Consider the following 17,340-nt stretch of genomic DNA (forward strand, 5'->3'; position numbering starts at 1 on the left):
TTTCCTGTCATCACTCCTGCGATTCAATTAAGAGTCTGCATTCCTCAGTCTGGCCAGGCCAGACAAGGAGCCCCGTGATTTACAGGTAAAGACATTACTGTGCGATGGGAAAGAGAGTACAGGGAGAGATATGAATATTTGAGAAGATGGCATCATATAATCTTGTAATTGATTTTCTATCTAAGCTGCCGTTTCATTTAGTGAATAAATAAATAAATTCAGTTCAGGCTCCTGCTTGTTCATGCAGTCCCGGTTGTCGTACGATTAAAAACAACTTAATTATATATTGTGATGACATTGAGGATGTTTTTGCAGAAACATTCAACCTTGCCTAGGCTGCACGGCAGCGTTTAACTTACCCTTACACTACGCAGTACTACTGACAACGCCACCAATCATGCAGCTTTGCGACGCGTAAGCTGTGTTAAAATGGACTTTTTTGTGTCGTTCCTTTCTGACAGATGTGATCCATACCGTGGGCCCGGTGGCCAGAGGTCATGTGGGCCCTACCGAGACCAATGACCTCACCTCCTGCTATCAGAGCTCCCTCAGGCTGATGAAGGAACATGACTTGACCACTGTGGTGAGTACAGTACGCGAACACGCTTTCACTCATCTGAGGAGAAATGTCTCTTTTCGGTGCAGCTTGAAACAAGTAAATGATGTGCTTCTGTGTTTTGTTTGTTGACAGAGAATAAGCCTTCAGTGAGAAAGGCTGTGTTTGGAAATTTTAAGGGAAATTTGAAAAAGGTAGAAGAACAAAAGGATTTAGCAATCATTCATTTCAGATGCAGTTCTGAAAGGCCTTAATCTTCTTTATTTAAACAAAAGCAACAGAGAACACAACAAATGGTAGTGTTTCATGTTTGTCAAATGAAGGCTTTAATCCCGACTGCTTTGGCTTGTGATAAAATGAAAGGCAGGCCTTTGGTTCCACATTGCCACTGAACACACACCCACAACACAGTTTTTCCTTTACTGTCGTTGAGAAGCTGCGACCTTTCTTAAATTCTCTAATGGTGGCGACGCCGATTTTAGATTCAGTATCTTCTGTATTTTTAAAGAAAGGAAAGGTTTACCACCAAAGAGTTACTTCAGATGCATCCTGCAAAGTGTGTCACCTCTGAAAGATGCCTTTTCTACTTTAAACAGCAGAAAAGCACAATGTTTACTGAACGTGGGTGATTCATAAGGGCTTGAGATGAGACAATGGCCACACAATCCACAGCTGGCAGCGGCTTCACACGGCACCCCAGGCTTCCACACGGACCGTATGTTCTAGTCTGGTCCAGGCGATACGTGGATTTGCCCTTCCCACGTAGGGTATAAACAAATCAGTGTCACACCATTTTCTGCACCAGCCTACTGCCCCGCAGCCTCAGCAGAGGCCAATCAATAGAAGTACTCACCAACGGAGGGAGGAAGACAAGTGCCAGTTTCATTAAAGATGATTGTGACCAAATTCCTGCTCTGTTGATGACCGATGAGTAGAAAGTGTGACAGTCTCTTCAAGGAACCAATTAAAAGGATTGTTGCTGAAGTTGTTGTGGTAAGTGTTTTGGAAAATCAGCAGCATGCCGGCTGAACAGCTAAATACCACGCGATATGATGATTCCCAAGCATGACATTACATTACGATTTCATTAACACAATAGATAATCATTTAGTCTAGTGGGCTGAGGGCTTCAAGGCCAGAGGCGAGGCCTACTCTGCAGCAGCTTCAGGCTTCAGTGAAACACAACACCAGCTTGTCTGTCTTCATCCACAAATGGTCCAATCCTCGCTCCAAGATGTATTTAGTTTAGGCCTATTTATTGATTTATTTATGGAATTATCCTTCGAGTTTGTGTTTTTCCTTGGAGCAGCCTGGATCCTGTCTAATGTGTTTATACAGCTGCTTTCTGTTGAGCAGTTCCTCAATGAAAACAGTGGTGTTGTGTGATTGACCGGCCTTGTAGGGTGAGCCTCACTATCTCAGCCACAGTGCATTACGTATCTCCTTGCTGCAAGGACAACGGAAAGCTTTTTCACCAGAAGCATCAGTGGCCTGATGAGGCCTTGATCTAGCCTTGTTATGCAAAACGTATGGGAAGAAAGGCTGTAAGGGTCCTCTAGTCCTTATTGTTGTTATCAGACAGTCTTGCGGTCTCTTGGCGCTGAACACACCGCGTCCAAGTTTGTGGTTAGCTGATCAGCACTAAGCCCATTTTGACTCTGAAAGGGTCTCACTATGAGTTCTACTGTGTGAGAGGAATACGAGCTCCCACGAGGACAGGCACCCTGCCAAGTGGGTCTAAAATTGGCAAAGGAGGGGGGGGGGGCTACATTTGGGAATCCACACAAAATAAACTTGAGCATGAAAGATTAAAGCGAAACAAAGCTAGGTAGGTAATCCCCGTTTCTTAAAGCTCTAAGCCACCCTTTAGGCTACAAAACAGCATCTACCCCAGCCTGCCGTCCCATCAAACTGTTCCACGGACTGTAGCGTGTCAAGACAGTGACATCACTGGGAATACCATGGAATTCCAGGGCAGAAAATAAATTTCCTTTACCTCAGGGCAGCTCAGCGCGTATGAGTGAACAGTTACTGGTCTCCCCAGGAGTCAGAAAGGAGGTAGAAGAGTGTTTCCTGTTCCTATCTGATCAGTGTGGCACTGATTTAAGACTGTGACAGACTTAGTGGGGAATATGGAAAATTTGAACTTAAGACAACTGAACAAAATTACAGTATAGAGTTTTTATGTTGTATTCTTGCTGTTCCATGAAATAAAAATAATTTGAATGAAACAGCTTGAATATCCTTGAGCTCATGAAGTATTTCTTCTCCCAGCTCACAGTGGATGATGAAGGAATGGAAATTAGACCCATGTTACATTGTTTTACTTTTAAGAGATAATTGGCAAGATTTGTCTTATTAGCGCCAAGTAAAAAAGATGTTTCTTATGACACTGAAGACATTCAGTATCAAGTGTTGCATGAGAAATATCAAATCATAATTGCAGTAGGTTATATTCTGTGTACTTAATGATACTTTTCCAAGCTTATATTGGCTGAAATGTAAAGATAGATGTGCCCTTTGTCTCACTTTGCTGCTCCAAGCCTTCAGAAAAAAGAAAAATCACAATCAATCCAGAACTAAGAAACCTGCTGTTTAACCCTCCCACTGACGTTGAAAGTTATCTGAAACAGTCCTGGCTTTCAGACCCCCACTATCTTTCTCTCTGGATATAGAACGGATGGGCCAATGGCCTGTTACGTTCTGTTTTCTAAATGATTTGGATTCAGTGCTTGCAGGAAAGTGATAGCGTGTATTTGTGTCCATGTGCATGCATTCACTAAGGCTTCCACGTGCATCTTCTAGGGAAATCTGAATGTGCCTGTATGGCGGCAATGTTCTTTCATGTCTGCCCTGCCTAGAGGGCTCTTACGCTTCAGTGCTTTTTTTATTTTTTTTTTCTCTTGCTTTTTTTGCTGCGGCTGAAAGAGCAGCAGGCTGCCACGCTCCGGGGGCTCCGGCTGACCACAGCCAGGATGCAAGAGTGGTCGGCTGGGGAGCCACGGGAGCTCTGCAGGCCGTGTGCAGAGCTGCAGCTCCGGGCCGATGAGCAGTTGTCAAACAGCCCCCTCCTCTGCCCAATGCCTGTTACACTATGTCGTTCGCTCCCAACGAAGCCTCAGCTGAGGAGCCAAAGAAGAAGCTAAGATACAAACATGGATTTTTGGTTCATTCAAGACATGAATAGCGATAATAGCATCACCTCTGTGGTCGTAAGAGCGAAAAATGCTTTCGCAGGCTGTCGATATTTGCTAAAGCCCGGACATGAAATATAAATATGTATATCTCATCATGTTTTCTCTGATATACAGAGCATCACATAATTATCTTCCATTTGGAAACCGCTGATATTGATGGAGAAACTCTCCGCTACCAAACTGCTCTATTGCCAAAAATGACAGATGGAAAACAAAGTTTTTCTTACACCTGACAATCGCATTCTCTTTTTAACTACTCTAACTGAAAGATTAATTTGTTGCAATCAACATTAGACTTAGGCTTTTATACTGTGATATAAACTGTATTTGCGCCTGCGTATGTGCATTTAAACAGTGCCCTCGTGGGTGTGTGCTGTATCTGTGTACAGTGCGGCCCTGGGGGGGGGGGGGTTGGAAAGCCATACTGCCATTCGTGGAACTTGGGAGACGGTTAATGCAGGTCCCATGTCTTGGTTCGTCATGGAAGGCTGCTCAGATTCTTCCCTGGAAGCAAGCGAAGCATCTGTCAGGAAGAAACAGACAGGCTGTGTGGAGGGGGACACCGCCATCTGGAAGCCATTCAGCCTTGAACTCGGTTTTGTTTTAGAAACCGTAATAAACGCCCCTTAGGCTGTGACCTTTTAGAATAAAACAATAACTGTGTTTACTCAAAACACCATTATTGTTTCATTGGATTTAGCTTTCCTTTTTAGGCTTTGGGGAGTGTGCTTTTAACACAAATAGCTAGGATTTCAGTCCTTAGGGTTTGGTATCATAAATATATACAGTAAGCATTTTTGTTGTTATTATTAATTATCTGGTACCCAACAGAGCCTCCATTTTATTTTTCATTCGACAGGCCACAGTGTAATGCTTTCTGAGAGTTTCTGTCTTAAGGCTTGACAGTGACAAGGTTGCAGACTGCATTTAGTGGCCCCCTCTTTTCCCAGGCGTGGAAGTGCTTTGCAGTCATAACCCACCACAATTTGCAACAATTGAAGCTACAATTTCGCCCCTTGCGAGAAAAATGCTGAAAGCCAACAGATTGGAGATGAATGTTGTAGAATAACAGGATTAGCCAGCCTCCTCGGTGGGCTCATTCCAAGGCTGGTAGAAGCATTAGCTCCTTCATTTTGCACCAAAATTCATTTCTCAAACAACATCTTCTAGTGACAGCGCATGCACACGGTGCTTAAAGATGACAACTGATAGCCCTGCTACGACAATCAGTTGAACATGACAGCGAATGCTAGTGAAGCACAAAGCACTGCATCACGGCGATACGTGACCGTGGAAGGTGTCATTGAGAAAGACAACACACTGTGGTTTGTGAGAGCAGGCTGACTTTTTGGCCGACCAGTTTTGAAATCTCTCGTCTGCTCTCGGGAACTTTTAGTGTTCCACCTTTATTAATGTAAGTCAGCGGTGGAAAATGTGTGTTTTTTTTTCTTTTAAATTTATATCAAATATAACGACTTTGTACTCCGCCCTCTTCCAGTTTGGTTTGCCAATTTCCCAAGTGATTCATTTATTTTCATTTATGGACTGAACAAGTTGTGCAGAAACCTTTTCCTTCATCCGCTTCGCCACCCTTTGTCGTAAATTATTGTCCGTGAGTGCAAGCCTCTCCAGATTTCATCACATCCTGGCTGAGAGAAGTATGGAGGCCTGGTAGTGCAATAGTGCACATACTTGGCTTCTGATCACAGCAAAGTAAACTGTGCCATTAATTTGGATGGAAGAACAAAAGGTTTACTGCTGATCTGCTTGGACAACACTTACAGATTGCTGAGATCTCCATGGAGCTCATACTTTGTACTTTCTTTGACAATATTTTGGATAACTTATTTTCATGTTATAATACAAAGAGGCAATGAAATAACTTTTTGCTTCCTAATTCAGGTGAAACCATTCCACCATTGTTTATCCCCGTGTTGGCGGTCTACAGCAGAAAGACACCCAGCTCATACATTCAGTGCTGCAGAGGACTTTACCTTATCCAAACACCCCATCAGCTATTACCTGTGATATGCAGTGGCTGCAAGGAGGCCCGTCAGCCATACGTAGTTCTCAGCCGTTTTCCGCATACAGTACCTGCATCCAACGCAAAGGTTAATTAGACTGCAGCTTTCAAAAGGTCATTTTGCCATTTAAAATTAGGCAGTGCTATTTATCTGATCCGAATCATTGGCAACACCGGGCCAATTAGATCCAATTACACTGCTAGTGGTTGTGGTGGTCTTCCACCTACACTAATGGCCATCGGAACCCCAATTACCCAAGTGCCCTGATTCAGGAGGAGTTAACCACCGCAGGAAGTCTGGGCTTGGGAGAAAGTTCTGCAATATCACCGTTGTGCGAGGTAATATATTAGGATATGTAAAATGTGACATTTCCACACACCTCGAGAGGGGTAATCACAGTTGATGGGGATTGAAGAGGTATATCTCCCGAGTGTCTATGTGGAGTGGACTGATGTGAACATGCTAGTGTCTTGATTACACACGCAGGAAGCCCACAGCAATCACCAGAGGGACTAAAACCTGCCTCCCACAAAGGCTACGCTACCTAGATGTTCTGTGAGGCAAATGGCAGAGGTTCGGCTCTAAATTAATGCGCTCTGACAATAATAAAGGCTCCTCAAATAATTTAAGGACTAAAGCACAGTCAAGTTGTATAAGACTCAGCGCTCAGGCTGGTTTCACCTCGTGTTTTTCTCTGCTGCTATACCTTGCTGCGAGAATCTCCTGGAGACAAGCTCCTGCATATCTATGAGGCACACAGCCCTCTGCGGTACAATCTGAGAATAGAAGCGTCAGCTCCCAAACAACCGAGGGACCGTCGGAGGAAGTTGTTGATTGAACAGATGTTTTTCCTGCCACGCACCACGAGACGAGTACACCACAATAAGCATGCATTAATTAAACACACAGTACCTGAGGAATGTCGGCAACACAGAAGAAACTAAAGCCCTTTGTCCGCATCTTTCTTCACAAGAGCATTGTGGTTTTGACGCACACAGAGAATACAATGACAAGAGGAAAGCTGAAGCGGAGACAGTTCACCGAGAGCGTCGTCTTGTTTGCTTTAAAGCCTGCTCAACTAGACAATTTTAACAAAAACAACCTCGTCCCTGACGTCTATCTGCACGCTTCCTTTTCCTGCAGTGGGCTCCCCATCTGTTTAGAGTTGTGCTCGAGTCTGAATGTCATCAAGCATTTCCTCCACCACTTGATAAATGCTTCTCCTTTCATCAAGGAAGCCGAGCAGGAAAGAAGCATGTTAAACACATTAAATGCTAAGCAGACGTCTCTCAAAGACGGACAGTTGCTTCCCAAGTGAGTCAAGCCCAGCCATTTCTCAGCTACTGTAACTGACGGCGGTTCAGCGGCAGCAGACATTGGTGGAATGAGTTTGTGTTTATATCATTATGGTTAATCACCATGCAGACTCCAGCCAACAGCGCCTGTACTGTGTGTTTGTGTGTATGAGTGAAGCCGGACAGAGCTGTCTCACTCTCAGTGCTGCATCGGTAATGATGATGACAATCACCAAGGTGACGCATCGTACTGGTTCCGTGTGTTTGGTCGTACTTGTTACTTTGTTTGGTGAGTGGAAATATCCAACATGCGCGTGCAAATGAATGACCGGGTAACCCTTTTGAATCTAGTGTGTACCAATAATTCGATCATCTTCTACCTCCGACGTGCCCTCGTATCTCATTGAAACATTATGATGCTATTGTGTTACGCATGGCAATGTTTTCAATTTGACACTAGGGATGGATATTTTAATTATTATCAAATGAATAGTGATGAGAGTGCTGAATGTGTGCGTTCCTCTTAATGCCCCTGAATCAAGTTACAAGGAGAGACATTCAAAATGCCTCAGCATCAGCGCACGAGCTCATCGGACGGCCGTACCACACGGTGGAGAAGCAGGCACTCAACTTGGACTGCATTCACACAAATTGGTTTAGTAGCTTTAAAACTACTACTAAAAAACAACAACTAAAAAAAGTAGTAAAGTCCTACTTTTACTCCAGGTTTGAATCTTGTTCACCAGAGCTCTCTCCTTCCTCATTTTCGGCTTTATGAAGCCAGGTGTTGAACCCAGTGTCGACCTTGCCACGGCCGTGTCCATGAAACTGGAATTTCCTGGTCTACACAGGGTTCCATTTCAACAAGCTTGCACCCAATTATCGTTCAATCATAGTCGCCGGTCATACAGATGTGTTTTCTTCGAAGTACAAGGTCTCTCTATCGGGGTTTGACACGCAAGGGACATTTTCTGTCGCTGTGGCTGTACACATGAAATGTTTTCAAGGGTAGAAAACATATAAAGATGAATGGCGCCCATTAAATTATTTGTCTGGTTACTTGTAGCTTTTACACAAAGTAGCAATTATGAGCATGTTATCAAAAGTGAAGGTGCAGCAGACGATATTACATTGAAATATACAAATTAGTAGTTTGTCAACAGGTTTGTCTGGCTGAAATGATTTGTTTATGCACAAAGATATTCACATTTAAACTGTAAGATCAGCTCTTTATCAGACTCTGCACTGCACTGATTATAAATCTGAATAAAATCACTACTCTAATTAATGCAAGCTCGTTATTGCTTTTATACAAAACATTTAAAAAGACCCGGCAAGAGACAAATGGTAAAAGATATACAGACTGTAATGTTGATGAATAGTGTAAGTCAGATATTCTGGTAGTGGTCAACGATAAGAGAATAATTAATTTTAAAAAAATGATATGCTTTGGCTAATATAATTACATTTTTTTATTCAGTGTCTTACGTTACTTGTTTCTTGTTGAGTACAAACTTGGACCTGAATCCTACTGACATACTTCTAGTTTCTGCTCTGATTGTTTTCATATGAAACCTTTTCCCAACCTGAGCCGAACTCTTTGCTGTGTTTTGTTAAAGCTATGGCCCTGTGTGTTTCATCACAGAGAATGCGTTATGCACAACGCCTACAAGTGTTGGGAACACAGGGAATGTTTCTCGTTCTTTTTGTGGTTCAGTGCACAACTGCATATCTACATTCAGGATGGGCATAAAATCAGAAATGAAATAATAGTCCCCATCTGCTTGGCACCTATCCATGATCAGTGTTGTTTGGATGACGGCACACTGGGAACGGCGCATGTCGTGCTGACCAGTTGTCCAGCCCGCATTTAAACCCAGATTCAACACAAAATGATTAACCACTCAAGTTGTATCCACAAACATAACACAAGTCACAAGTAAATCCTGCGCTCTCAGCCTTCGGTTATCCAGACCACAGCAGTCTTCGTGCGGGCTCAGGTGAATGAATGTCTGTGTGCATTGGCAGACACGCCACTGTTTATGCTCTCCTACATAATTCTTTAATCACAGAGCTATTACCCCACACATACACCGTAGTTTGGTGCCATTATTATCTCCCAAGGTCACAGCTAACGAGGGCTGACGCACTGTGTCTGGCCTCTGCTGATTGACTCACAATTTTAAACTGGCTCAATCTAGGCCTACTCAGCAATTCAGGAGGCGATGCGGCCCCTTCCACAGGTTTATGGGGGAGATATATTAGCTCTAACAGTGCAGGATTGTCTGGCTTTGTTGCTGGCGATTGCCACGGGGGTGTACGATATTTAGTTCTGCCCCAGCAACTGTTTTAACCGACACTTACATTTTGAATGTGAGGTCCTTTTAGTTAAGCCCCCACCTTACACATACTCTCCAGTTAATTAAAATTGATATGACATGTTCGCATTAAATCATTATGAAGTAGGCCTACTGAAATGATTATTTCATGGGGTAATTTGGCAGATTAAACACTTCTTTCATTGTCAACCAGTGACCTTGATATCGTAAATGTCAGACTCTCCGTGTATAAATTATGCCGCAACTTTAAGGACCATAGAACAGATTAAAATTGAAATCAGTTATTGTTGGACTGATATCCTATCCTTCTCATTTCACATACATCTGAATCTAGACAACCCAAAGGTTTATTCACCATGTCATAATGACATGAGTTTGCTGGGGAAAACACAGGGGTGAGTCACTTTTAATGGTTTGATTAAACAAAAACGGATTAGGCGTGTATATGATGCCTTTTAGATGCTTTGAGTAGAATACCAAAAGAAAATATTATAAAAGATTTGCTCCTGCCATTCGTTTGACTGGCATTGGATTTTTATTTCATCTGAACTCACACAGCGGAGCACTTGGCAATTAAAAGAACAACCGTGCTACAGGATTTCCCATTCAGCGCTGCAGTGAAGATATTCCATTATGAAACTGGATTTATTAAGTTATTGAAGATAAGCATACACATTGCTTTTGCTTAATCACGGCTTCTGACGTGCTGAACCCATTTCTGCAGAGTCCTTGTCTCCTCAGGAAGAAGGAGTCATGAGCGATGCGTATGTGTTTGTGTGCATTGAGCTCCGTCAGGCATAATGACCCACATGATGGTCTCTTTTCAAAGCATGATTATAATCTGTTGATACTAATCAGGCTCCTTACTATTGATCAAGAGAAAAGAAACCAATCAAGTGTTTTCTTTTGTTTTTATTTTATTTTTTCGAAAACATTGTGACTTTTGGATTATGTTATTTAATGCAAACAAATATAAATACTCATCCCTACGAAGTGATGCAGTACACTTAAATTTGCTCAAAAAACATGTGATGTATTGGGTGCAAAGAAAATTGGATTCCCAGTTTTAGTAACTAATTAATGCTTTATCAATATTCATGATGAACTCCACATTTAGAAAGTTGTAATTAGCTGTATTATCCTCTGGCCATTCAGGGGTGGGGGAAGAGGGGGGGCATCCCGTAGATCGGATCAAAGCGCAGCAACAACTCTACAGTTAATCCATTGCAGAGGAACGCCGCACACAACAGGACCACTTGAAAGCAGCCTTTCGTCTGCCCAGGAGACAGAACGAGATGGATGGACGGTTTGATAATTCACCTGAGCCACCTGGTGATTCCCTCAGTCACCTTCCTGTTTCCTCTCAGCCAGCTGCTCCCCGTACACCCAATCAATCTGCAGTGCCCATGCTCCTGCAATTCAGCGTGACCTTGAGTGGCGTGTCCCCACTCTTTCATTTGGGGTGTCGGTGGGTTTTGGGTCCCTTCTCATTCCTCCTCATTTAGAAATGCACCTGTGCTCAGACCAAGATAGCAGCACATCGCAATGCGGCTCGGGGATTTGACTACATTAGATCCCCTTACACAGAAAGAAGCAGACTACATTTCAATCTTCTTTTTGTAACTTTTGCCCATGCTTGCCTATGTTATAGTGCTTCTACTATTTGTCCTGTGGTCGTCCTAATTGTCTTTTGATATGTGGATAAGTAAAGATTAAAAAGACTGCACCCACATCTCTGGAAAATATCCACAGTGTTTTTAGTGCGATGGCATGTTTAATAAGAAAATGATTGTGTTCAAGTAAGAATAAACGTTCACATTTTTAATAACTATTATTATTTTGCAGCTCGGTGAGCAATTATACAGCTACCTCACGGAGGATGTACTACTTTCATCTAGTACCTGAAGTCTCTCGGAGGCTGTTTTGTTTTGTTCTTTCGGAGGGTTGAAGTCTGGAGGAGGTGGGTGATTTGTTGTTCTGCTTGGCTGGCCATAGACATGTATTGTCTGGGCCAGGATCGGGTGGCAGAGTGGCTCCCTTCATGGCCCCGGTGTGACAGAGCTGTCTCTACATGAAGGTGACCCTCTTTCTCTTTCCGGACCTTCCACCCCTCCCAGCCTTGCCTGGCAGGTACTGTGGGCGACATGGTCTATTAAGCACCTTAAGGATGACCATAGCCTCAAGAACTGGAACAATATACCCTTACTTCTTCATGCCCCTGTGCATGTGTGTGCATATCTGAGTAAAAGTTTCCTGTGTACTGTCATTGCACTTGTACTCAGCTGGGGATATTTTGATAAGGCCTGTATGCTTGGTCAAATAAATCTCCTGCGGGATATAAAGGTGGATATTTTGAAAAGGCAATTCTTCAGAAGGCTTTTAGACTTAATAAATCCACTACTGCTTTACCGTCTCAAACTCCATATCCTGCACCGTAGTGTGAAAGTGAAAGGACTACTTGAAGATGGCAACAACCTTTGGGGAGCACTTTCACATCTGTTGATCCTCAATATCCCCGTACCTGCCACAACGTTTCCTACGTGACAAGGCAGGTGTGTTGTGCGCTCTCCCCTTGAGGATGCCAAGAAGAGACTGTGCGATTCAGATGGCAGCAGCTGGACTTTGTGTGGGTACATTCTCAGATGAGAGAACATGCAGTGACAAGGGAAGAGATCTGGCATCCTCGCAGCAGTTCATCTCATCACCTCCGTGCAGTGTTTGCATCCGGTGCCCAGCGGGAGCCTGTGACCTCTCGTTTCTCAAACGACGTGGATTATGAGCAGGACAACAATGCCTCCGCGGGGATGTTGTAAGGCTAGAAATGTTAACTGCATACACGACCAGTGAAATTCAATGTCTTCTGATAAGCAATTCAACCCAACAATAGAGATGAATTCATTTGTGAATGTATTTATTCATTTGTACTTTAAACTAAACCAGCATTTATTTGATATGAGTTCTGGCTTGGTTATTAAACTATTTCAGGAATGCGGGAGTGACTTGTTAATGTAGAAATAGTTAGTTAAATTAGATTTTAATCATGCTAACTTATTTTTTTATTCTCTATGTACCTCAAATTTTGCTTGATTTGAAGTAAAAGCTGGAAAATACCTTGTAGAAAATAAAGTATGTAAAAGTCAATAAGTCAATAAAAACTAAGTTAACAACTATACCATAATCTAAATAGGATCAAAACACTTGAGTTGACATAAATGGGTGGCTGGATAGTGTTATGATCGTGTATGAAGAAGTACATTTAGTAAAGGAATAACCACTTTTTCTTATGTTCATAACTTCAAAGTATAGCTCGAGCAGTAAGCCACTGACTGTCACAGACAAAAAAGCACTCAAACAGCCATTTTTTCCCTAGTATTTGTTCTTCTGACATTCCTTGTCACCTTACGTAAGACATTTCTGCATTAATGGATTCACTTTTAGTATGTATTAATTGTAAAACCGAGATGCAAGCTCATATTGTTCCAGAACAGCACGACTAAAAGCTCATCAAAGAAAGGTGCACAAACCTGAAATGTGCTTTCGCATTGTCCCCTTTCAAAGGCCTTTTCATATGGAGACAAAGAGATACAAGGCTCTTCGTTTTTGCCGTAGGTGTGAATATCATTAGACCCACTGTGAGTGCAGTAAATGCGAGGAAGGAGCAGCAGCCTTTGCCCATGAGACAATGAAACACATATGGAAATGAGCCGACAGAATGACTAATAGCTTCCCGTTTGAACCATGCGCCCATCTCCGCAAAATGCATGTTCTCTTTAAGTGAGCCATTATATGCTTATCAATGAGCCTGCTTCTCCTCTGATCTCTCTTTAGAGTTGAGCATTTTGCACCCAAAAAAAGAAGCCCCTTAGAGAAAGCGCTGGTTTGCATGTTCTCTGCTGGGATGCCCAACATAAGGATGAGAGAAATACAAAAGAATCTGTCAGTCCCTGTGTTCCTCCTACCCCGAATCCTTCTTCCCTTGAGTGTGCCTGCCTCCCCATCATCAGAGCTCGGATCAAAGTGTGTGAGAATGGCCCTCGGGTCTGCACGGAGGGAGAGCTTACCTGCTCCAAGCTTAGTATGGGCATGGACCAAAGCTGAACATTTTCATTGAACACCAATTCTGTGCCTAAATGGAGCTGTACATTGCATCAAAAGTCTTACTTTGTTTGGCTGTCATCATATCTACAGTGTCAGTTGAATAAAGAAAATTCATCTCATTTAAAAGCTCTTCATACAGCCGGAAAAACAGATGTCTAAAAGATGCAATTTAGTGTTTGCAGTAAACCTGCCCACAGTACTGCAAGTTGTATTACTTCGCCACCACGCTGATATATACTGTAATTGAAAAACGTTGTTTTCTCACAAAAATACAGACTTGACCTTTGATCCGGCTGTTGTTAATTAGTGTTGGTCGCTCTTACCCCTGGGCAAGCTCAGATTCATGGCTCTACGTGTTGGGGGAGCTTTAAAGTGAAAGTGTGCTGCTTGGGCCTACTCTCCCCGGGACTACCCAGGTGACCAGGCGCCCCTCCTCTTAAAGTTCTCGTATACATGGGGATTCCTTTAATGCACGTCCTTTTACTTTGTGATACTGAAATCAACAGTTCAGCAAGAGGGCCTCAAATAGGCTACGGAATTTTGCTATACATTTATTATAAAATGCAGTACATTTTCTCATGTGAAATTGCGAAAAAAAATGTTACCCTATTCTTTGCGATCTTAGGCCAGTGTAATCAACTAAAATAATGCAGCCAGAGTTTAAAGGCATACTTGGACATTTGGGGATTATTTACCAAGTTACAGAGCATTACGCACAGCAAGAAGATCAATATCAATTTCATCCCTGCACATTCAGTACATATATCAGCCACGTGTTTAGCCTACTCTAGCACAAATATTGGCAGCAAAGGAAAATATCGAGCCTCAAACAGACAGTTAAACAAAAGCCTTGAAGTTCTCAGCATGGGTGCGCTATTTCTTTCCTGTGCTCATTCATCTGGTGCTTTTCTTTGCTGGCTCAGAAAGGAGCTGCATGTGCCACAGCATTGCAGAAGTTCACATGGGCATACTGTATCTATGACTGGAGTTGTGCATTAACTAGCATCAGTTTTGTAGGAAAACCAACTGCTTTTGTTTTTAGATTTCAATTCCCTCCATTCAATTTCCAGTTGATAAAAACATTACAAGCTTTTAATTTCTGAGTAATTAATACTAAAACACTAGGCCTTTGAAGAAATGGGAAGAATAAACTGTATTTTGCTATACGTATGACTGGAAAATGTGTTCTTATGGTTCAATAATAATGATGTGCTCACTGTGCCTCCAAGAGGTCACTGCCATGCTAGTACAGAGAGCTCAATTCGATTTGTATTTAATGAGGTTGGGTTACATTTTATTTTGTATGTAGTGCTTTGGGAAAATGTGGTTATAGCCTATTTTATCATCTGTCATGATTGTGTGCAGATCTCCCATCTACATTATATTACGAGTTCTATACAAGTATACAATTAATATAAAATCTCCAACAACAATATGTTATGGTGTCTGTAAGTCATTCAAAATAAACAACCAGGTAAATTCCTGAAGTTGACGAGTGTATAAACAAACTAATATTTTCTGCAGGACATCTATTTGACAATCTTGTATCTGGATGTGCTGCTGACTAATATGACTTTATCACTGTGCACAGATAGGACAGTGGGAAAGGCGTGGAGGATGTAGGGAGTTATTGAGATTTTTGCATCATATCCACCCTCCTGATGTCAATAAATAATAATTTCCTTCATCATTTAGCTGCAGCTCAGAATAATCTTTAATTTCACATAAACCATAATAACCCTGCTGACCACGTGTCCTTTCTATGTTTTACCTTGTTACACAGACTCCTCTGTAACCCCTGCACAATCATCCTACATATATTCCCAAAATACCACACAGTGCCCATCGAACCTTTTGAAATTTTAAATGATGCAGGGCAACAGAATGACGACAGGTTTTAATCATCTATGTTTCCCTCAGACGTCAGCGGTGGCTGCTTGGTAGCTCTGTTCAAACAACGTTGGTCAGTATTCAGGAAGCTAGCGAGGCTTTGGTCACAGAATGTCGGCCGTGTGTGGCTTTTTATTTCTACGTTTACCGATGGCAGTGATATGTATGCAACAAGCGGCATGATGATATCAGTCCTGACACAAAGACCGAGGCCGTCTCTTTATACGAGTGCCGTTCTGTCACCTCAAAATTCAGAGTGAGGCGTCGGCTTTGAAGCCCACTTTGATATGGTGCGTTTGAAAAAATTGAAGGAGGCCTTGAAATGGAAATAAAAAAGTCTAATTAGTAGACTTACATTGGAAGAGTACCAAAGGCTATTGCTTTCACATCGCAAGAACAGAAAAACCCTTTCCTCCCCCTTTCTCCAATTAAATGTGCTGTTGAAGTTGATTTATGAATAGAAATGTATTAAGTGAAATGCTAGCTAGTTAATATTTTACTTTTTTAAGTATTCAATGTAACTACTTTAGACTCATCTGCTCTTGTGGTATAAATCGTGAGCTACATTTTAAGATTATTGATAAATCGAATCTCTTGGCTCTATGTGCTTCTAATCTCCACTGAGACAGTTTGGATGATTGAGAATCCACATGTGCTCTGGTTTTACTTTGCATTTGCGGGGAACATGGAAAAGCTTGAATCTCTTGCTCCATTTCATCTTCAGCATTCAGAGGCATTCTCACTTTGTGATACCTCGTGAAACAGGCGTTTGATGGATTCAACAGAATCCTCCCATTGCTGCTTTGATCATTTCTATATGCCCACCTGTAATTTAGGCTTCCAAAATGCAAATGATTCAAAATGCTGCACACCATGCTCTGCCTCTCTTAAGCACGCAATGGAATAATCACAGGCTTTGCGTGTCCTGAGGCGTATGGGAAGATGTGTCTCCTACACTGCTGAGAGTTGAGGTTCAAATATTCAAATCAAACATTTTGCTTGGAATCAACAAAGATAGTTTTTTCCATCATTTGCTTACATCTCAGAATTAAATGAAAGCCTCTCTTGTTATAAGTACAATACAAACTCATTAGACCATTACGGACTATTGTCTATAGTGATGGTGTTAATCAAACTAAAGTTTAAAGCTTTAAAGGAAGCGGATATTAGATTAGGGAAATAATGCTAATACTTAAATAAAAGATGAGACATCCGTCTCAATAATGGCCCATTGGTAGAGGTCGGGTAATTTCTATTTTTCACTATTAATTCCATCATGCAGTTCAATCATCAATCTTTTCTTGATTGACAGGTCCAATTATGAACTTCCATTTACAATATATTGCCGCTGCAATTCCTGCAATATCCAAAAACTAAAATAACAACCTGTCTCAGTCTCCAGGTTCCCTCTTGAGTGGAGGTAATTAAAGGCCCAGTGGTTCCTGATCAGACAACTGAGGCAAGTCTATTACCACAACTGTCATCTGAGCATTTCTTTATCTACTGCACAACATCACAGATCAGCCCGCAGAGTCGTGGTGGTGGTTTCAGCCACCACTGGTACTCTGATCTGATCAATACGTTCTACCCGAAAGCATCGGACCGTGAAGCCTGCCCACGGCGGTACAGAGTAACGGTACAGTGGAGTAGTTGGAATACATTTTGTTATTGAGTTTAACTGACCTGTTGGCCTCCTACTCATGTGTGGGTTACGCAGAGGTCAGTCACTTTCTTGAGTCTTTGCCTCACAGTTCAATGATGTCATTTCAACGGATACTGAGTACTCCTACATGCGTCTGGTTACACGTGCTCTCAGCTCAGAGGACTTTCATCTCTTTGCTACTTTAAGCACTTCGTCTTTCAGTGTTAGAGAACCTTTTTGTTTAGAACTTATGGTGATAAAAATAACCCAAAACTGGACATTCAACGTAGTAGTTTTCA

At 42.2% G+C, this 17,340-nt stretch overlaps 1 protein-coding gene across 2 annotated transcripts in view; it reads left to right on the top strand.

Moving 5' to 3' along the window:
* Window positions 1-17,340, top strand: part of macrod2 (mono-ADP ribosylhydrolase 2) — a 345,335-nt gene that overhangs the window by 238,107 nt on the left and 89,888 nt on the right. For both annotated transcript variants that reach the window (XM_040179258.2, XM_040179259.2), the window contains exon 6: window positions 462-583. In XM_040179258.2, coding sequence (XP_040035192.1) covers window positions 462-583 — 122 coding nt within the window. The remainder of the gene's footprint in view (window positions 1-461; window positions 584-17,340) is intronic.

Source organism: Gasterosteus aculeatus, chromosome 6 (assembly GCF_964276395.1).
Source record: "Gasterosteus aculeatus chromosome 6, fGasAcu3.hap1.1, whole genome shotgun sequence".
NCBI classification, from domain to species: Eukaryota; Metazoa; Chordata; class Actinopteri; order Perciformes; family Gasterosteidae; genus Gasterosteus; species Gasterosteus aculeatus.